The sequence below is a fragment of the Ceratotherium simum genome, chromosome 13 (genome assembly GCF_057802395.1).
Source record: "Ceratotherium simum simum isolate JZ-2026a chromosome 13, ASM5780239v1, whole genome shotgun sequence".
In the NCBI taxonomy this organism is placed as follows: domain Eukaryota; kingdom Metazoa; phylum Chordata; class Mammalia; order Perissodactyla; family Rhinocerotidae; genus Ceratotherium; species Ceratotherium simum.
In genome coordinates, this window is record NC_141912.1 from 39,747,575 (window position 1) to 39,768,306 (window position 20,732).

At 40.1% G+C, this 20,732-nt stretch overlaps 1 protein-coding gene across 1 annotated transcript in view; it reads right to left on the reverse strand.

Annotated features, from left to right (window-relative positions):
* Positions 1-20,341, reverse strand: part of GLO1 (glyoxalase I) — a 29,584-nt gene extending 9,243 nt beyond the window's left edge. The window contains exons 1-3 of the mRNA XM_004424186.3: positions 20,179-20,341; positions 4,765-4,847; positions 682-822 (exon numbers count right to left, since the gene is read on the reverse strand). Of these exons, the coding sequence (XP_004424243.1) occupies positions 682-822; positions 4,765-4,847; positions 20,179-20,262 (308 nt within the window). The 5' untranslated portion in view covers positions 20,263-20,341. The remainder of the gene's footprint in view (positions 1-681; positions 823-4,764; positions 4,848-20,178) is intronic.
* Positions 20,342-20,732: the final 391 nt, after the last annotated feature.

Here is a 20,732-nt window from a genome sequence, read left to right on the forward strand (position 1 = left end):
ACTACAGAAAGGGCAAACGAGCAAAGTATGATTTTTTTTTTTTCAAAGTATGATTTTAAGTAGACTAAGGAGACAGTAAAACTAGGCATCTGGATAAGAACAATAATGAAGATAACACCAACTATTATTTATTGTGCTAAGTACTTTACATTTCATTAAATCCTCAACATAGCTCCATGGGCTAGATCTGAGTCTCCATTTTATAAATGAGACTGCCACTTAAGGAGGTGATAGAACTTGTTCAGGGTCCCAGAGCTATTGTCAGAGCCAAGACTCATCACACACCCTGAAACAAATGCTCTTTTGTTAGTTGTTAAAGAGTGCATAGGAACAACATAAAGAATAAAAAAGAAAAGAAAAGGGAATTCCGATTTCAACATGTTGAAATTACGCAGACCTTAGTTATAGTACCTAAACGTCTGTTAGCTACAGTTGGCCAAATACCTTGCCATATCACTCATATTCTCTATCTAAAAGGCAAATGATCTCACTTGCCCTACCTATGCCAAGAACAATACAAAGACCAAAAGATGCATGAAAAAACACTCAAACATATTGTTACAAATGCAAAGTGATTAGGCAGATGTGGTTTGAAGTAAGCTGGTAAATAAGGGAAAAAGTTTTAAAAAACGAGCTTTAAAAAAATACAGAATATATAAAAAGATAAAAACTCATACTTACTGTGTCAGTTCAAGTGCAGCTTTTCTGGAAAATACCCACGCTACTTTTTCATCTTTATCTTTTGGGATGTCCTTTTTATCCTCATAAGCCAAGAAAAAGAGTGAAAATTTCATAGTGGGAAAATCTGATTTTTGGAGTAGCCTGAAATTAAACAACAAGAAGTCTGAATCAATTAATAACAGGAAAGGCTTGGGCAGGCCCCGTGGCTTAGCGGTTGAGTGCTCGCGCTCTGCTGCTGGTGGCCCGGGTTCGGATCCCGGGCGTGCAGCGACACGCCGCTTCTCTGGCCATGCTGAGACCGCGTCCCACATACAGCAACTAGAAGGATGTGCAGCTATGACATACAACTATCTACTGGGGCTTTGGGGGAAAAATAAATAAAATAAAAAAAATTAAAATAACAGGAAAGGCTGATTCAAGCAAAAATCAACATGACAATATTCAAGTTTCACTAAGAATAGGAGCTGTACATAGTGAGGCTATTTTAATAGGAAAACCAGGGGGAAATCAATGAAAAAAATCCCTTTAAAAAAACCTATTCATCTGTAAATATGAGTGAAATAAAACACTTTTTAAAAAAGCAAACTTTTGTAATTCATCACTTCTTCAAATATAAAGAAATTTAGCTGGAAATACAGTACTTGTTCATAAACGGCAAAAGGTATCTTCAAAAGAAAATTTTATTTTTAGTGAAAAATATAATGCATTACCTTATTGTTCTTTCAGATATGTGGTATTCAGTTAAATAAAGTAAATTTATTGAGTTTCTACTATGCCAAAACTCCTCGGAAAAGAAACTGAGGATAGACGGTAAGAGAGAAGGAAGGGCAGATTAATATCACAGAACACAAAAATGTCAACAATAAAGTGGTTAAGGGCCGGCCCCACGGCTTAGCGGTTAAGAGCGCACGCTCCGCTGCTGGCAGCCCGGGTTCAGATCCAGGGCACGCAGCGATGCACGGCTTCTCCGGCCATGCTGAGGCCACGTCCCACATACAGCAACTAGAAGGATGTGCAGCTATGACATACAACTATCTACTGGGGCTTTGGGGGGAGAAAACAAAAACAAAAACAAAACAAACAATAAAGTGGTTAACGGTATCAAATACTGCAGAAAGGTCAAACAGGATTACGACTGAACAGGTCACTAGATGTGGAAAGGTCCTGCGAGGGCAGTTTTAGTAGCTTGGGGCAGCAGAAGCTGGACTGCCCTGGACTGGGAGAGAATGGGAGGTAGTAAGTAAAATAGCAAGTGTGGTCTCCATACATAGATGGTGGGTGATGACGGGAAGGAGGGCAAGAACAGACGGTAAGAACTACCCTAGAATACAGGAAGACTTAAGCTTTTTTGAAGGTTGAGGGGAAAAAGCCAGTGGAAAAGGAGAGACTGATATGAGAGAAAGAGTGAATGAATTACCAATCTTGACGTTTTAAAAAAGATAATTGAAGTGAGTATTATAGTGAAACTCACTATAAAGTGAGTTTAAAGAGTATAAGATGATTTTGTGAGGAGTAGGGTAGATTGAGGATGCGTACAATAAAATTTTCTTTAGGTCACTGAGGATTAAATGCTCAAAGATGACCTCATTCATAATCAGTAAGAGTGAATGACTGAAGCATAGCAAATGGAAAGTTTCTAGAGTTCTGTTCCAAATCTTTTAATTATCACTGTTATCACATATGCCTTAGCCCACTAAGATCTATGCTTTAACCTATCACAAAAAGATTTACTGGAGCACATGAACCTGCTGTACTCGCTTTTCTCAGCTGAGCACATCTTTCAGTACAGTGTCAAGTTGCATCCTCTTTGGGGGCTCTTTAAAAACAAGATCAACATTGGAGTCAATCAGACCTGGATTTGAATTCCAGCTCTGCCACACGCCCACTGTGGGGTTTGGGGCCAGTAACTTGATGTCTTTGAGCTTTGGTTTCTTCCTTCATTTGTAAAATGGGGATATAAACTACCTCATAAACCTACTGTGAAGACTGAATGAAATAACATGTCAAGACCCTGGCAAATAGCAAGTGTTCAATACATATGTTTTCATTCTGTCCTTTAAATATGCCATAGATATATGCAAAACTACTTCTTCTGGAAAGAATTACAAGAAACTGTTGGCAGTAATCTTTGGGGAGAAGGTCTTAGAGAGGTAGGCTATCATTTTTCATTTTGTATTTTCTGAATTGCTTAGATTTTCTAAACATAAACATATACTGTATTACTTGAATTTTTCTCTCAACATCAATGGAGGTTATCTAGGCAGTACATTAAAGATCATTTTATTCTTTATGTATCTATATTATCAAAAAGAAACAAAAAACCCTCATGTTATTTAGGGACACAAATCAAGAAAAATAAAAAGGCTAAAGGTGGCCATAAAATCAAAAGTGTCTGGACACATTAAGGATTTAATTGGCAGCTCTGGGAGAGAAAGGAGTCAGAGAAAATGCAAATATTGGTGTCTTGTTGTCCAATGAGCCTGGCTGGGATAGAGGAGAAGAATTTTTTTTTTATTGAAGTAACACTGGTTTAAAACATTATATAAATTTCAGGTGTACATTCGTATATTTTGACTTCTATATAGACTACATCATGTTCACCAGCAAAAGTCTAGTTTCCATGCCATCTGTCACCATACAAATGTGCCCTTTTACCCCTTTTACCTACCCTTTCCCCTCCCTGCTTCACCTCTGTTAACCACCAATATATTCTCTGTATCTATATTTTGTTTGTTGTTGTTATCTTTCACATTAGTGAAATCATACAGTATTTGCCTTTCTCTGTCTGACTTATTTTGCTTAGCATAATACCGTCAAGGTCCATCCATGTTGTTGCAAATGGCAAGATTTCATCTTTGAAATCTTGCCATTTGTAGTAGTATTCCATTGTGTGTGTGTGTGTGTGTGTGTGGGTGTGTGTGTGTGTACATGTGTATGTGTGTGTGGGTCTACACCACATCTTCTTTATCCATTCATCCATCAGTGCACACTTAGGTTGTTTCCAAGTCTCGGCTATTGTGAATAATGCTGCAATGAACAAAGCGGTGTATGTATCTCTTCAAATTAGTATTTTTGTGTTCTTTGGATAAATACCCAGAAGTGGAATTGCCGGATCATATGGTAGTTCTATTTTTAACTTTTTGAGAAATCTCCATACTGTTTTCCATAGTGGCTGCACCAGTTTGCACTCCCACCAGAAGTGTATGAGAGTTCCCTTCTCTCCACATCCTCTCCAACACTTGTTATTTCTTGTCTTGTTAATTATAGCCATTCTGATGGGTGTGAGGTGATATTTGATTTGCATTTCCTTAATAATTAGTCATGTTGAACATCTTTTCATGTGTTTGTTGGCCATCTGTATATCTTCTTTGGAAAAAATCTCTTCAGATCCTCTGCCTATTTTTTAATTGGGTAGTTTGTTTTTTTGTTGCTGAGTTGTATGAGTTCTTTATATATTTTGGATACTAACCCCTTATTGGATATACGATTTACAAATATCCTCTCCCAATTGGTAGGTTGTCTTCTCGTTTTGTTGATGGCTTCCTTTGACGTGCAGAAACTTTTTAGTTTGATGTAGCCTCATTTGTTTGTTTATTTTTTTTGTTTCCCTTGCCTGAGGAGACATGATATTCAAAAAGACATTGCCATGACCAATGTTGGAAGAGAGGAACTTGACAGAAGCCCTGGCCAGTCAAGCCCAGTCCCAGACTCCTGTCCAAAAGGACTTTTGGAGCAACCTCTTTTTTTTTTTTTAAATAATTTTATTTATTTATTTATTGTTCCCCCAAAGCCCCAGTAGATAGTTGTATGTCATAGCTGCACATCCTTCTAGTTGCTGTATGTGGGACGCGGCCTCAGCATGGCCGGAGAAGCGGTGCGTCGGTGTGCGCCCGGGATCCGAACCTGGGCGGCCAGCATTGGAGCGCGCGCACTTGACCACTAAGCCACGGGGCCGGCCCTGGACCAACCTTAAATCCATTTTTTAAATGCATCTGAAAACATTCTCTGTATTTGCAAAGCTATTTATTTAAACAAGTGCCAACAACTGTATTTATTACAGGTGCCAATAAATAGTTTACTCACGTCATTCCAAGAACTCTAGTATAAAAATCCAATGACTTCTTGGGATCTTTAATGCGCAGCATGGTCTGCTGGAACAAAAAGTCCTAAGGACAAACAGTATATATTAAACACCTTAACTTTTATCACTTGTTACCAACACTAATAGTGCTTTCTGTAACAAAATACAGTCTACCATTGTAACACAATATTTAAGAAGAAAGCAACTCTGTCCTCTCAGCCCACCATGGAAATCACCTGGAAACAGTTCCCATACCTACCACCTACAACTTCCTACGGCTTTCTGCCCAAGGGTGTTTTCTGGTCACAAGAGCAGGTCCCCGTGTGGGGCATGTCCAAAGTGCCCGGGAGTTTACACCCCAGGAATGACCATCAACCATCAGTGGATAAAAAACCTGGCTTCTTTGCCCCTAAGTGGGACAATTCTGAGACGTTCCACACAGTCTCTCAGAGGCTTCCTAGCAAGACTGAAGCCCAGCTGCCCCCAGTGGTAATCCAGTCTCACTTTTTATGGCCTCCCTTCTCCACTCCTCAGAGCTTTCTTTGACTACCTCCCAAATAAACTACTTGCAACCAAACTCTTATCTCCAGTCTGCTTTTGGGTGACTAAACTAAGACAGTGACATTACAAATAAAGGGTTCAAACACTGTAAAATTTGTTGAATGGCTGCATAAACGCCCTTCCAGAACTTTATTGGCAAGCAAGGAGTTACTCACAAGATCCTAGGCTTCTAAGTAACAAAAAGGGTAAAATGTTACTGTCTCTTAACACCATTGTGAAACTGTCCAATTTACAAATCAGGAAACAGAAGGCTTGACTTAACTGGTAAAAGGGCAGAGAGTATATTAACTCATGGAGTGAAGATTATTATTAGCATTAATAATAATACTTTGTCTAGGAGTCTGACTTCATTAGGTACAACTATGAGGTATTACTATCTATAGGTATTACTATCCCCATTTTACAGACGAGAAACACACTCAGGGTGATTAAATTAATCGGCCCTCTGATTCTAAGTTCAGGTCTCCTTCTACCATAGGTACCTTCCAGACCATGAGTCTTAACTACTTTTGTGCTTCCTAACAGATTTTTATTCTTGTCACACTCACAGACTTGACAGAACAGGCCTGAAAGTTGTGAACTCTCCCTTTGCAGCCACACAGACATCTCCCCACTATGACTTACATCATACAAAATACAAATATGTTTTATTCACTCAGCATCATTAGGAAACAATATTTTTCTATTTTGCTAAAGTTTTAAGTAACCAAAATCTACTCATTTTAAGCATTAAAATACTCATTCAAAACAAAACTAGCCTAAAAACTATCTTAATAAACTGATCTTAATGAATAACTTAACTCTTCATTTACAGCTTATAACCATATATAAGGCAGTTGGCTCTGAAGTTACATGTTTCTAGAATATTTGGATTGCTTTTCTCAGTCAAGTGCTACACTCCTAAAGGTCCTAGTTCCAGGAAGCAGCTGAAAAGGGGAAAAGCAGCTCCTGACATCAGGCACTGGCGTGGCACTCATAACTGGCCTTGGTTTTCTCCTGTGGAACATAATTGCAAAAACAGATACAAAGTCACTCTGTGACCGCAATGAAGCGACACCAAACAAAATTCCACTTCATATTCTTCTTTAAGCAGATTAAAACAAGGCACGGTTTTTAAGGCTTGGTATACACTACAAAAATAGCAAATGTTCCCTTCTCCCAGCTAATGTGAGAGACTGCTGCTTCTCTACCAGTCACAGTATTTGCTTGAGGAGGCCAGTTCTAGGCCAAAATCCCACGTGTGATCTTCCAAGCCTGACCATAGCTAATTACAAAGGCTGGACCTGGCAGGCCTCATGGGGGACAGCTGCCCTCCTCACACCAGACTTGGTGCACAGCCAAAGCACTGCGGTCTCTGGAAGGAGCTGCAGGCAAGGACTAAATTCTAATGAAGTTCCTGGTTATTCTATCAAACATACTGCTGTGAGGAACTCTGCAGATGAAATTAAGGTTACTCATCAGCTGACTTGAAAATAGGAAGAGTAGCCTGGATTATCCAGGTGGATTCAATGTAATCATGTGAGACATCAAAACCAGAAGACAAAGGCAGATGAGACAGAGAGATCCAGCAAAAGAAGGCAGTAGAAGAAAGGTGTGGCAGAAGAGGAAGTCAGAGGGATTCCACGTGTGAGAAGGATTCAATTTGCCATCCTGGCTTGGAGATGTAGGGGCGCATGTGCAAGGAGTTAAGGACAGCAGCACCCCCCCCAACAGCAGCAAAGAAAGTGGGGGACGTCTGTCCTACAACTGAAAGGACCTGAATTCAGCCAATAACCTGAATAAGTTTGGAAACGGGTTTTCCCCCAGGGCCTCCAGTAAGGAATGCAGACCTGTCAACACCTTGTTTCAGCCCAGGGAGACCCATGTCAGACTTTTAACCTACAGAACCACAAGGTAATAAATTTATGTTGTTTTAAGCCACTCACCAGCAACGGAAAACTAACACATCTCAACAGAAGTCCATAACTTTGGTGACGTAGGTTGTGATCTATATACAGATTTTTCAAATGATTAAAACTATCTGAAAATGTTGGTTACTACTGCATAAAGAAAACCTCAGCTATCTACTTATCTGCCCTAAAAACGTACAGAATTTAATCTTATTTTGATGATTCAAGGACATTTCTACAAACACCAATTACTCTCTTCCAATGTAATACAGGAGGTACTGGTACATTCAGTACTACTTGTCACTATATTGAAACTGTCCCTGGAACTCCTGTTTTTATTTTAGTTTTTAATGAGTTTTTAGTCTCCTTCCTCACCATTAAGCTATTGGTTGCCAATTCTATCAGCAAAATTCTCCTTTCTTGGACACACAGCCTCTAGCTAATTTCCCTAAATTCTTTGACTCTACACTTCTCACGGCCTCCCCTGCTGGCACCTTGATCTGGCTACTCTACCTCCCACCCAGACCGGTTGGTAGTCCTCTCTCTCACCCTGCCCCCTACAATCTACTCTCAGTCAGAGATCCTTTAGAAAGTTAATTCAGATCACGTCACTCTTCTGCTCCAAGACCCTGAGAAGGCGCCCCATTTCACTCAGAGTGAAACCCAAACTCCTCACCATGGCCCACTATGACTGGCCCCTGTTGCCTCTCTGACCTCTCCTTCTGCCCACTCCCTCTGCTTCACTGCCGTCTTCAGAATAGTTCACTGAACTTGTCTGCCATGTTCCAGCCTTAGGACCTTTGCACCAACAGTTCCTCTGTTGGAACACTCCTTCCCCAGAGCCACTTCTAATCTTTTTAATTCTTTGCTCAACATCATCCTCTCAATGAGGCCTTACCTCACCACCTTAAATAATTTAACTCTCCACTTCAATCCCCTTACCTTATCCTATTTTTTCATGTTCTTTTCCCATAGCACTTGTCACCTTTTAATCTGCTATTTACTATATTTATCTTTTATTGTTTTTCTTCCCCCATTAGAATACAAGCTCCAGGAGGGCAAGGATGTTTGTTTTGTTTGCTGACATATCTCAGCACAGAACCTGCAGAGTAGGTAACCAATAAATATTTGCTGAATGAGTAAATCCTAAAAGTAATGTTAGTCTTTATTATCTATTAACATAACTATGTATTATAGCTATCTAAATAAATACATGTAAAAGAATATTAAAATTAACTTTAAAAAGTCTATATGTAGTTAACAATACTATATTGTATACTTGAGAATTACTAAGAGAGTAGATCTTAAAGTTGTCACCACATACGCATAGAAAAGGTAACTATGTGAGGTGATGAATGCATTAACTAACCTTATTGTGGTAGTCATTTTGCAGTATATAGATATATCAAATCACTATGTTGTATACCCTAAACTTACACAATGTTACATGTCAATTATACCTCAATAAAGCTGGAAAAAGATAGTTTAAAAAAAAAAGAAAAACTGGAAAGGTATACCATTTTTCTGATTGAGATGACTCAATATGATGAACAGATTGATTATTTCCAAGTAAATGTATAGATGTAATATAAACTCTAATACCATTTTTAACCTTTAAAAAAAAAGTGTATACATGGCAAAAAAATTAAAAGTATATTCAATATGACTGCATTTATTTATTAAAAACAGGCTTATAATCCCTTTGCTGCAAAAGTGTTATTTGGATGATATAAAAAACAAGCAGGACTTGCTTTTTATAAAATGATCAAGTTGTTCTAAGCTCAGACAACAGTTTTCTTTTTATCACCAAAATATTCTGTTAACTCTCTGTACTTCTTGTAAACACTTGAATGATCTTAAGAAAAAGTCCCTTTCTTAAAAAGTTCCTAGGGGCCGCCCCAGTGGCGCAAGCGGTTAAGTGTGCGTGCTCCGCTGTGGCAGCCCGGGGTTCGCCGGTTCGGATCCCAGGCGCGCACCAACGCACCGTTTGTTAAGCCATGCTGTGGTGGCGTCCCATATAAAGTAGAGGAAGATGGGCACGGATGTTAGCCCAGGGCCAGTCTTCCTCAGGAAGAAAAAAAAAAAAAGAGGAGGATTGGCATCGGATGTTAGCTCAGGGCTGGTCGTCCTCACAAAGAAAAAAAAAAAGTTCCTAAAAATTAGTTTATTCCTATGTTCTAAAATACTGTTTAAAATAAATATATCTTGTGTTTAAAAAGTAAGACTTATGTTCATGTCTTGTCCTATCAGACAGTTCTTAACTTTGTCTTTCCCTTATCATGCTCTAAATTTGGAACAATAAAAGTGAGATGTCTTTTATGCCTAAGCTATCTTTGGCTTTTCTGGGATGGCTACTGAGGTAACGAAGATTTGCTCCTTTGCCTTATAAAAAGGAAGAGTAATAGAAATAATCAGGCTTTTGGGGGTCATTGTCCAAATTTAATTAACTCAAAACTACTGTGAAAAAACTTTAACGGTACAATCAAGGATGTTTCCAATGCATGTCCTCTGTGCCTACAACACAATCCTGATAAAACTATAAAGATGGGGCATGGACGTGAACCAAAGGGTCAAGGTCCCTTCGAGCACCTCTAAATGGATTTTTTTGTATAAGATGAGAGACTCAGGTAAAGCTTCATTTTTTACCTATGGATGTCCAATTGCTCCAGCACCATTTATTGAAAAGGCTACCTATCCTTTCTCCATTGAACTACTTTCGCATCTTTGTCAGAAATCTGTTGGGCATATTTGTGTGAGTCTATTTCTGAGTTCTCTACTCTGTTCCACTGATCTGGGTCTATCTCTCTGCCAATACCAAGAGTAATGAATACTACAGCTATACAGTAAGTCTTAAAATCAGGCAGACTGATTCCTTCCACTTTATTCTTTTCAAAATATAGTTATTCTAGTTTTTTGTCTTCCATATAAATTTTAGAATAATCTTGCCTATATCTAAAAAAAGGTTTGATAGGGATTGTGTTAAACACATATATCAACTTACGGAGAATTGAAATCTTTACTATGGTTTGTCTTCCAATCACGAACACAGTATCTCTCTCTATTTATTTAGATCTTCCACGATTTCTTTTTATCAGCACTGTGTAACTTTCAGCATACAAGTCCTGTACATGTTTAAGATTTACACCTAAGTATTTAACTTTGTTGAGCGACTGTAAATGGTTTTTATTTTTAATCTTGGTGATCATGTGTTCTTTGCTAGTATATAGAAATACAATTGGTTTCTTTTATGTTTATCTTGTATCCTATGACCTTGCTGAAGTCACTTACTAGTTTTACAAGACTTTTTCGTAGGATTTCTTATGTAGACAATCATGTCATCTGCAAAAAGGGACAGTTTTATTTCTTCTTTCCAATCTGTATGACTGTCATTTCCTTTTCTTGCTTTACTACACTGGTTGGAACTTACAGCACTATGTTGAATAAGAGTAGTAAGAACAGACACCCTTGCCTTATTCCTCTAAATTAGGGAGAAAGCATCACCATTAAGTATAATGTTAGCTTAAAGTTTTTTAGAGATACTCTTTATCAAGTTGAAGTTCCCCTCCATTCTTATTTGTCTGAAAAAAATTTTTTTAATCATGAATGGTGTTCAATTTTGTGAAATGCTTTTTCTGCATTAATTGATATGATCGCATGATTTTTCTTCTTTAGCCTCTTAAGGTAGATTACTTTGATTGATTTTTGAATATTGAACCAGCCTTGCATACCTGGAATAAACTCCACTTTGGCATGGTGTGTAATTCTTTTTATTTATTGCTGAAGTCTATTTGCTAACATTTCGTCAAGGATTTTTACATCTATCTTCATGAGGGATATTGGTCTGTAGTTTTCTCTTTTTTTAGTTTCTTCATCTGGTTTTAATATCAGGGTAATACTAGTTTTATAAAATGGGAAGTATTCTCTCCTCTTCAGTTTTCTTGAAGGAATTGTGTAGAATTGATGTTAATTCTTCTGTTTGGAAGAATTCTCTAGTGAAATCACCTGAGCCTGGAGATATCTTTTTTTGGAAGATTATTAACTATGCATTCAATTTCCTTACGTTATAGAGCTATTTGAAATTATTTATATCATATTGGGTAAGTTATGGTAGTTTCTGTTTTTCAAGGAATTGGTTTACTTCATGTAAGTTGCCAAATTTATGTATATAGAGTTGTTTTTAGTATTCCTTTATCTTTCTGATGTTTGCAGAGTCTGTAGTGGTGTCCCCTATTTTTTTCCTGATATTGCTAATTTGTGTCTTCTCTCTTTTTTTGTCAGTCTTGCTATAAGTTTGTCAATTCTATCAGTTTTTTTCAAAGAACCAACTGTTTCATTGATTTCTTTCATTTTGTTTTCAATTTCATTGATTTCTGCTCTTTATTATTTCCTTCTTTCTGCTCCTTTGGGTTATTTGGCTCTTCTTTTTCTAGGTTCTTGAGGTGGGAACTGAAATTACTGATTTGAGACTTTTCCTCTTTTATAATGTATGTATTTAGTGCTATAAATTTCCCCCCATCACTGTTTTAGCTGAGATTCTTTTTTCATTCAGTTCAAAGTATTTTTTAAAATTTCCCTTGAGACTTCCTCTTGATGCATGGATTATTTAGAAATGTGTTATTTAGTTTCCAAGTGTTTGGAGATTTTCCTGCTACGTTTCTGCTACTGATTTCTAGTTTGATTTTGTGGTGGTTGGAGAACATACTCTGAGATTTCAATTATTTTAAATTTGTTGAAGTTGGTTTTAGGGTCCATGACATGGTCTATCTTGGTATTTGTTCTTGAAAAAAAAAATGTGTATTCTGTTGTCATTGGGTGGAGCATTCTATAAATGTTGATTAGATCTTGCTTGTTGTATGGTGTTGTTGAATTTGTCTATATCCTTGCTAATTTTCTGTCTAGTTCTATCAATTGTTGAGAGAGGAGTACTGAAGTCTCCAAATATAACTGTGGATTAGTCTATATCAGTTTTTGCTTCACACATTTTTGCAGTTATGTTGTCTGTTGCACATACGTTTAGGATTGCTATGTCTTCTTGGTTAATTCACCCTTTTATCTCATATAACATACTTCTTTTTTTTTGTGAGGGGATCAGCCCTGTGCTAACATCCGCCAATCCTCCTCTTTTTTTGCCAAGGAAGACGGCCCTGGGCTAACATCCATGCCCATCCTCCTCCATTTTATATGGGACGCCGCCACAGCGTGGCCTGCCAAAGCAGTGCATCGGTGCGCACCGGGATCCGAACCAGCGAACCCCGGGCCGCTGCAGCGGAGCGCGCGCACCCAACCGCTTGCGCCACCGGGCCGGCCCCATACATACTTCTTATATAACATACTTCTCTATAATTTTCTTTGCTCTGGCATCTACTTTATTTGCTATGAATACAGGCATACCTAATTCTATTGCACTTCACTTTATTGCACTCTGCAGATATTGCTTTTTACAAAACCCTCCACCAACAAAAAGATTATGACTTGCTGAAGGCTCAGATGATGGTTAGCATTTTTTAGCAATAAAACATTTTTTAATAAAGGTATGTAAATTGTTTTTGTTTGTTTTTTTTTGTGAGGAAGATCAGCCCTGAGCTAACATCTGTTGCCAATCTTCCTCTTTTTTGCCAAGGAAGATTGGCCCTGGGCTAACATCCATGCCCATCTTCCTCTACTTTATATGGGACGCCGCCACAGCATGGCGTGACAAGCAGTGCATTGGTGCGTGCCTGGGATCTGAACCTGTGAATCCTGGGCCACCGAAGCAGAGTGCGTGCACTTAACCACTATGCCACCGGGCTGGCCCCATGTACATTGTTTTTTTAAACATAATGCTGTTGCACACTTAATACACCACAGTATAGTATAAACATAACATTTATGTGCACTGGGAAACCAAAAAATTTGTGTGACTTGCTTTATTGTGATATTCGCTTTATTGTGGTGGTCTGGAACCAAACTTGCAATATCTCCAAGGTATGCCTATATAGCCACTCCTGCTTTCTTTTGATTGTTTGCATAACATATCTTTTTCCATCTTTTTACTTTTAACTTGCCTCTATCATTATATTTGAAGTGAATTTCATGTAGACAGCATATAGTTGGGGCATATTTTTATTTTTTCTTTCAGTTTTATTGAGATATAATTGACATACAGTACTGTATAAGTTTAAAGTGTACAGCATAATGACTTGACTTACAGAAGTTGTGAAATGATTACCACAATAAGTTTAGTTAACATCCATCACTTCATATATAGATAAGTTGGGACATCTTTTTAAATCCACTCTGCCAATCTCTGTCTTAATTGGTCTAATTATTGAAATATTAGGGCTTAAGTTGGCCATTTTATTTTTGTTTTGTTTTCTGTTTGTTCTTTGTTTTTTTGCCTTCCTATGGGTCACTGGAACACTTTTTTATAATTCTATTTTGATTTATCTATAGTGTTTTTGCATGCAATCTTTTTTTCTGAGGAAGATCAGCCCTGAGCTAACATCCATGCCAATCCTCCTCTTTTTGCTGAGGAAGACTGGCCCTGAGCTAACATCTATTGCCAATCCTCCTCCTTTTTTTTCCCCCCTTTTTCTCCCCAAAGCCCCAGTAGATAGTTGTATGTCATAGCTGCACATCCTTCTAGTAGCTGTACGTCAGACGCCGCCTCAGCATGGCCAGACAAGCGGTGTGTCAGTGCGCGCCTGGGATCAGAACCCGGGCCGCCAGTAGCAGAGTGTGTGCACTTAACCGCTAAGCCACGAGGCTGGCCCTGCATGCGCTCTTTGTATAGCTTTTTTTAGCAGTTGCTGTAGGTGTTCCATTATATATAAGTAACTTACCACAGTCACTTGGTGTTATCATTTTGTCAGTTTGAGGGAAGTGTAGAAACCTTACCTCTCTTTACATACCTTTACTCTCTCCCATTTATAGTTATCTTAAAATATTTGTATTGCTGGGTTGGGGTGGAATTTCAGGTTTCCCATGTTTCTCCACTGATACAACAAGGGGGGAAAGCTCGTTGTTGCCTGGCAAGACTAAAGTCGTGGCTCCCTACCCAGCCTTCTCTGCTACCACCCTGGCAGGGGAGGGTGGGCACCTCATTATGGGAATGCTGGGTGGAAGATTAGGCTCTCCACTCAGATTTCCCTGGCCTTGGTGGGGCTGTGGCCAGTTTTTTCCATGGTGTTTGGTAGTAGCAGAGCAATTATTGTCTAAAAGTTTCCTGTTTTGTCAGGAAATACTGCCTGTTTCCTGGTCCTGTGGCTAGAGAAAGCAGACTTGCAATGGGCTTTGTCTGCATCCATTGGCATTTCCTGGTTGCCAGCTCTTTAGCTCCACGTCTGGGCTATATGAGACAAAAAGAAAACCCAGGAAACTCACCACCATGTTGTTCCAAGCCAAGGTCCCTAGCCAATCTGCCATCTCTTCACTTTTCAGTCCTCCTGTGTTTGTTTTATATATAATGTGTAGAGTTTTTAGCTGTACTTAGCAGGAGAAATAGGGAAAAGTATGTGCACTCTATCTTCCCAGAAGTCTCCAAGTGGATTCTAGACAGTTGCCTCCAACAATGGGATATGTTTGGTCACTATATGTCTGCTTTCAGAATAAATCAAAACTTGTCAAAAAGCCACCACCATGGCAAAAAGCCACCACCATGGCAAAAAAGTTGCTTGACTTCGTGTTTTCTACCTCTCGAATTCTCTTTCTAGTAACGAAGACACTCATTTCTCTAGAACTGTTACAAAGGAGCTTTGTAAGACATCTTTACATCTTACTCAAAATCAAAATCTTCATTGCCTCTATCACCTTCAGTCTTCAGAAAACAGAAGTTTCAAACTTGCATTAGACAAATTTTCAGAAATTTTAAAATTTCTTTGGCGTAAAGTGTGTGTTTTGGCCTTAATAACAGTGAGGCCAACTCCCTTTGGAACCCATCAACTCTCTCCCAGTGAATTTTCAAAGGTGTTGCATCATTCCCAGCAGGGAGTCTTCTTAAGGCTCAACTAAACATTCAGACTCACAAGACAGTCAGGTACAGGGAGAAGATCCATACTGGGCAGAAGGGGGAATCACCCTGGTGTAGAAGCCCCATCCACCACAGGAGCCAATATCTCTATTAGCAACTCCATAGGCATAGTTTCTAGGATCTCTACAAGGGACAGTGATAAGATTACTGCATTCAGTAATGGTTTCCTATTAGGTATGTATAATTCTCCCTCTCCAGATGCAATTTAACAATCAAGTTATTTTTACCATAACCAACAATGCCAAGTAACAAACACCATTTTTAATTGTTTCTTGGGAAACAGAGCTAGAATTAACCAAAGGTCAGAGTCTCACCAAAGAGGAAAGGGCTTAATGCTGTACCCCTACGCATCATATCTGCTATAAAACAAAAATGGAGAAAGTTTTGTTTTTTCCTGACTTTTAAAAATCACAATTGCCTTCAACAAAAGATAGTTTTGGAAATATAAGTGTATCTGAGGGGAACAAGACTGTTTTACTACGTGACAGCTGGAGCACATGGTTTATGTACAATATGGTGTGATTTTTTTTTTCTTTGCTATCTTCCTCCTTCTAATATTACTTCCCTGACTCAACCTATGTCAGAATGTGACAAATTGTTCTAGAAAACAATTGGTTCTCTCCTTCCTACTCTGTAACTCAACAGTCAACAACATACTTCAAGTATACTTATCCTATAGATAAGAGAGACAGACATAGCTAGGACACAAAAAGGAAAATTTTTTAAATTTAAAAGTTACCTGTGATATTAGTAAACACATCTGCCAGACCACTCTTACAATAAATAAGAGAAACAGGAAAATCCTAGAAGCCCTCAGTATCATGAGGTCTTTCAAATCTCACGCAAAGGGAGAAAAAACACACAAGCGGGAGAGAAATAATTCTCTCACAGAGGCGATATGGTTTGAATGCTGACTCTACCACTGTTACCTTGAGTAAATTATTACTCTTCTTGAACCTCAGTTTTCACATCTTTAGAATGGGGATAATTGTAGCTCTCAGCTCCTAGGGTTGAGCTGAAAAGTAAATGGGATAAAGCATGAAAGTGCTTAGCATAGCACCTAGCCCAGATCAAGCTACTTTGCTTATTATTGTTCTTGCTGTCATTATTATAAAAAACACTCAGAGTTTCCACTACCAACTACTGCTTTTGATTCCCAAATCTGCATTCCCCAGTCCATACCTCTAACCTCAGCTCTGGACTTATATCTCCATCAGCCATCATTTCCACTTGGGTCAAAATATCAAATTCATCACAGCCCACATAAATACTCCTTCCTGTATTCCCAACAGGAAATGCCTCTAGAATCCCTTGTTAGCCCAAGTCAAACACCTAGACTCTTCCTAGACTCCTCCTTCTCCACTCCTCTGTAATCCAATCCAAGTGTCCTATCCACACGAATGCGTAAATCCCTCTGGAATCTTTCTCCTTTCCTTTCTAAGGATCACTACCTTGGCTCATGTCCTCACTACTTCCTGCCTGGACGATTGTCATAGCCTCTCTGGTCTCTGCTTCTTGCAGGCTTACCCAAATGCAATCCAGAGTGATTTTCCTATAACGAAAACCCAACTATGTCATTTCCGGGTTAAAAATCAATCCTTCAGTGATGCCTCAGAGCTTTTAGGAGAAAGTCCCAAAAGCAAGCATATATGGTTGCTGCATACTTCTCTAACTTCCTCTTTGCCACCACTCCCCTAACTGGTCATCTCAAACATTTTTGATTTTACACCCTTATCAATTAAAAAAAAAAAAAGAGCATGCACTGCCAATAAATGCATATTTATTTTAATTATATACACATACAAATATAATAATAAAACACATATTACAAAATAAATTTACCAAATAGAAATCTTTATAGGGTGAGAAAAACAAAAGAACATAAGGGAAGTGCTCATATTTTCTCTGAGCATCCCAATGATTTGTGTACCTTTCCTTCAACTCCCACTGCCTATAACTTCAGTCTCACTGTATTACCTGTAGGTCGCTGCATCAGTTCTCTGATGTCATTGTGCTTTTATATATATCTTATGATTCTCTCTGCCTAGAACAGTCATTCATTCATCTGGCCATTGTCCTTCTTCCTTCCTCCTTTCCATTCTTTCTTATCCCTGCCCCACACCCAACTCTACCTGGCTACCCTCTTTGTATTTGGTAAAACTCAGCTTAAGTGTCAGCAACACAGAAAGATTTCCCTGATCCTATTACCTACCACTCAGATGGCATGGGACTCCAAGTTATTCTATCAAAGGACACTGATAGAGACAGTAAAAAGAATGAATTTCAGGAGGTCACCACTTGGGAAAAGAAGTATTTGGCCTTATGAGAAAGCTAGCCAAGTAAGACTGCCCAGGAGGTGGTGCAGCTGTACATTCTTTGGCCTGCTTTTATGACAAAGATGCAAATGATCAACAAGCAAGTTGACTTTCCAGCACTGCTGCTCTCTTCTTTCCAAACCAGGCCATCATCACTTATCTCACCTGCTGGAAGAGCCTTTTAGGTGTCCTCATCACCTCCAGGCTTGGATCCCTCCAATCTACCCTATGGAATGTTTTGAAACTCCGAATGGTTCCCCACTACCTATATAAAATCCATCTTTCTTAGATGTGACTTGCAAAGCTCTCTCCATGACTTGGCTCCAACCTACCATTCCAGTCTTCTCCACCACTGCTCCACTGCTTAGATAACCTGAACTTCAACCCAAAACACAGAGGTCACCTCTCCAGAACATCTGGAGAACACCCCGCACTGCATCTTTTAGCCATCTCACCACATTTTTTTAGATGGTTCCTCCGCCTAGACTGCCCTCCCATATGACTCCGTCTCCCATGTGGTATTGGAATCCTATCCATCTTTCCAGGCGTGGGCCCACCCCCACCTTCTGCTTGATGCACTCCCTGATCCCCACACTTGAAATACAACCTTGAATTGTATCACTTTTCATAGTTTAGGAAACATGGATACAATTTTATCCTCATAATAACTCTCCTTATGCTGCTTTTACAAACTCAGCCCAAGTGCCCTGCTAAGATCACTGAAGCCAATGACAGAACTGGGGATTCAAATGCAGGTCTTCAGGCTCCAAACACCCTGTGCATACACCATACCACAGATGTTACCGTTGAAAATCTCCACCTCTTGTGCTCCCAAGGTGCTTTGTAATTTCAATAGCACATTAATCCCAGTTCCATCTTAGGTTAGAGTTGGTGTATGTTGGGTGAGGGGATCTCATCTTGTTCATTCCAGTATTCCCAAAACGTACCATTCTTTACACATAGCAGGTGATCAGTGATCAGGCTGAATTTAATTCATTCAGGATTTTTACTTTCCTTCATGTCAAGTTTCAAAATTACTGCTGGAGTCAGCACTCTAGAAGCAGGGCAGAGGCTGGGAGTGTGGCCTCCTCCCTAGCCAAGTTACTCAACACCTCCATGCCAGAGTCTCCTTATATGTAAAGTGGAGATAATAATTATGCCTTCCTCATAGGGTTGTTGTGAGGATTAAATTAAGTAATGTACTTAAAACAACCACCCAGGGCCTGGCATACTCAATATGTACCAGCTGCTATTACATATTCCATTTTATGTCCCCCAGATGATATTCTAAGGGCCAAAACTTACTGATCTCAAAAAATAATTACTCCAAATCACCAAGAGAAATTTGGACTGTGGAGTGTAAATTAAGGATGCAAGGAAGTGTATTTAATATATTTTATAAAGATCTCCCTGAAATTTTTTTTTTAATTGCCCAGTACATAAAATCCCCAGTTATCTGAGAAATTAATTTATACTGAATGACTCAACTTATATTATGTGAAATAACTAGGTAATACTATTAGAGGGAATATGAGTGAGATGAGTGTGAGAGGAAATACATATTTATTTATCTATCTATTTATTTATTCTCTCTTAACTTTGCAGTGACTAACATTTTTTCCTAAGCTAAGAACCAGGTGCTAGTCAAAGGCTTTAGCAATTAGAGGTGTCTGACTCTTCATCCTGAAGGCAAAGAAAAAGCAGGAACCAAAGCCACTGACCTCTCTAGAGGTCTGCATAAAGCACATATCCAGTCTTCAAGGAATTTAGAGATTCCCCAGTCTAAAGAATAAATACAAAGGCATCTACTGACACTGACGCGTACACTGGAACAACCCCCACCCCCAACGCCACCCCAGTGGCTGTTGTGTCTCATCTTGACAAAGCACGGAGGCACCACACCTGAGTGAGTTACACTGACTCTTAGTAGAGACATGTTAAGCAAGCTGGAGGGATGAAAGGCGTCATATGCAATAAGTCGCTCCTTTCACTGGGTCTCAGCTGCAATGAGAGGGTCGGCGAAGGAATTTCTAAGATTCCCTTAGGATCTAAGCTCCATGATTCTGTCATGTCTCCTGGGGGCCACCAGGCACAGGGAGGGCAGGAGTGCGGCCGTGAGAAACCGTAAAACCCAAGCAAAAGCGAAATTCTGGGCGCGGCTATACTCGGCAAGATCAAATTAGTTTGGAGTAGTTAAGCCTGGAGCCAGGGCAGTTGCAGAAAAATGATCCAGCCCGGGAGGGGCCGGCATGGAGAGGACTTTGGAACCTGGACTGGGAATTCTGAAGCTGTTCTCATCGGCCATGGCTATTGACCGGGGGAACTCGCACACCACTGATAGGGTATCTGACCCTGGGTTAGCCGTGGCCTCCAGTTACCGTCCCAAAATAAAAAAGTTAATGCAAGTGGGGTCACAGTCTTTGAACCAACCTGAAGAAATGGATCTTCTCACGGATCCCCCACTAGTCCCCATTAGCTCTCTTCCCTGCCAACTTCCAAGGCCGGCAGCGCTGTGGCGGTAGCCGGATGGGGTTTGAATCCAGCCCGGGCCGGACCCGGCTGAGTCCGGGGATCTGCTCCCTTCGGGGGCCCCAGCCCCGCCACGCGGGGCCCTGACGCTAGAGAACTGGGTTCCGCGCCCACCTTGGTGCTGGGGTCCGGGTCAGAGCAGCAACTGAGGGCGGCCTCGTCGCTGAGGCCGCTGGACGCGGGCTGCGGGTCTGCCATGGCCGCACTGCGGGATCACGGACGGCTCCCCGGGAACGCAGCAGCCAGCCACACTGCGCCGCGCTGCCGGGCTGCAGGGCTGCCTCGACTAGCCGCGGCGCCGGGGGCGGGCCGCCGCTGACTTCCAGCCAATCGCTGCGCGGAGAGCAAGTTGGCTCTCTGCCGATTGGGTCTCAGTGAGTCAGCGCCCCGGCCACAGGGCTCTATGTCCCAAGACTACAACTCCCAAGGTGCCTTGCGCACAAGGGAGGCACGCTTTGGCGGGGGGGGGAACCCCTGCGGACCGGAAAGTATGGTATGTCTGTGTTGCTTGGGGACCTAATTCTGTTTCTGGTTAGCTGTTAAAATTCGGTAACCATCTATACATCAGGCCTAAACTTGGTAAGAAATTGGAATCTGATGGAAAGAAAATTGGGAGTTATTCTTTTTAAATTATAAGGATCCCAAAATCTTTATTTATTTTCTCAGTT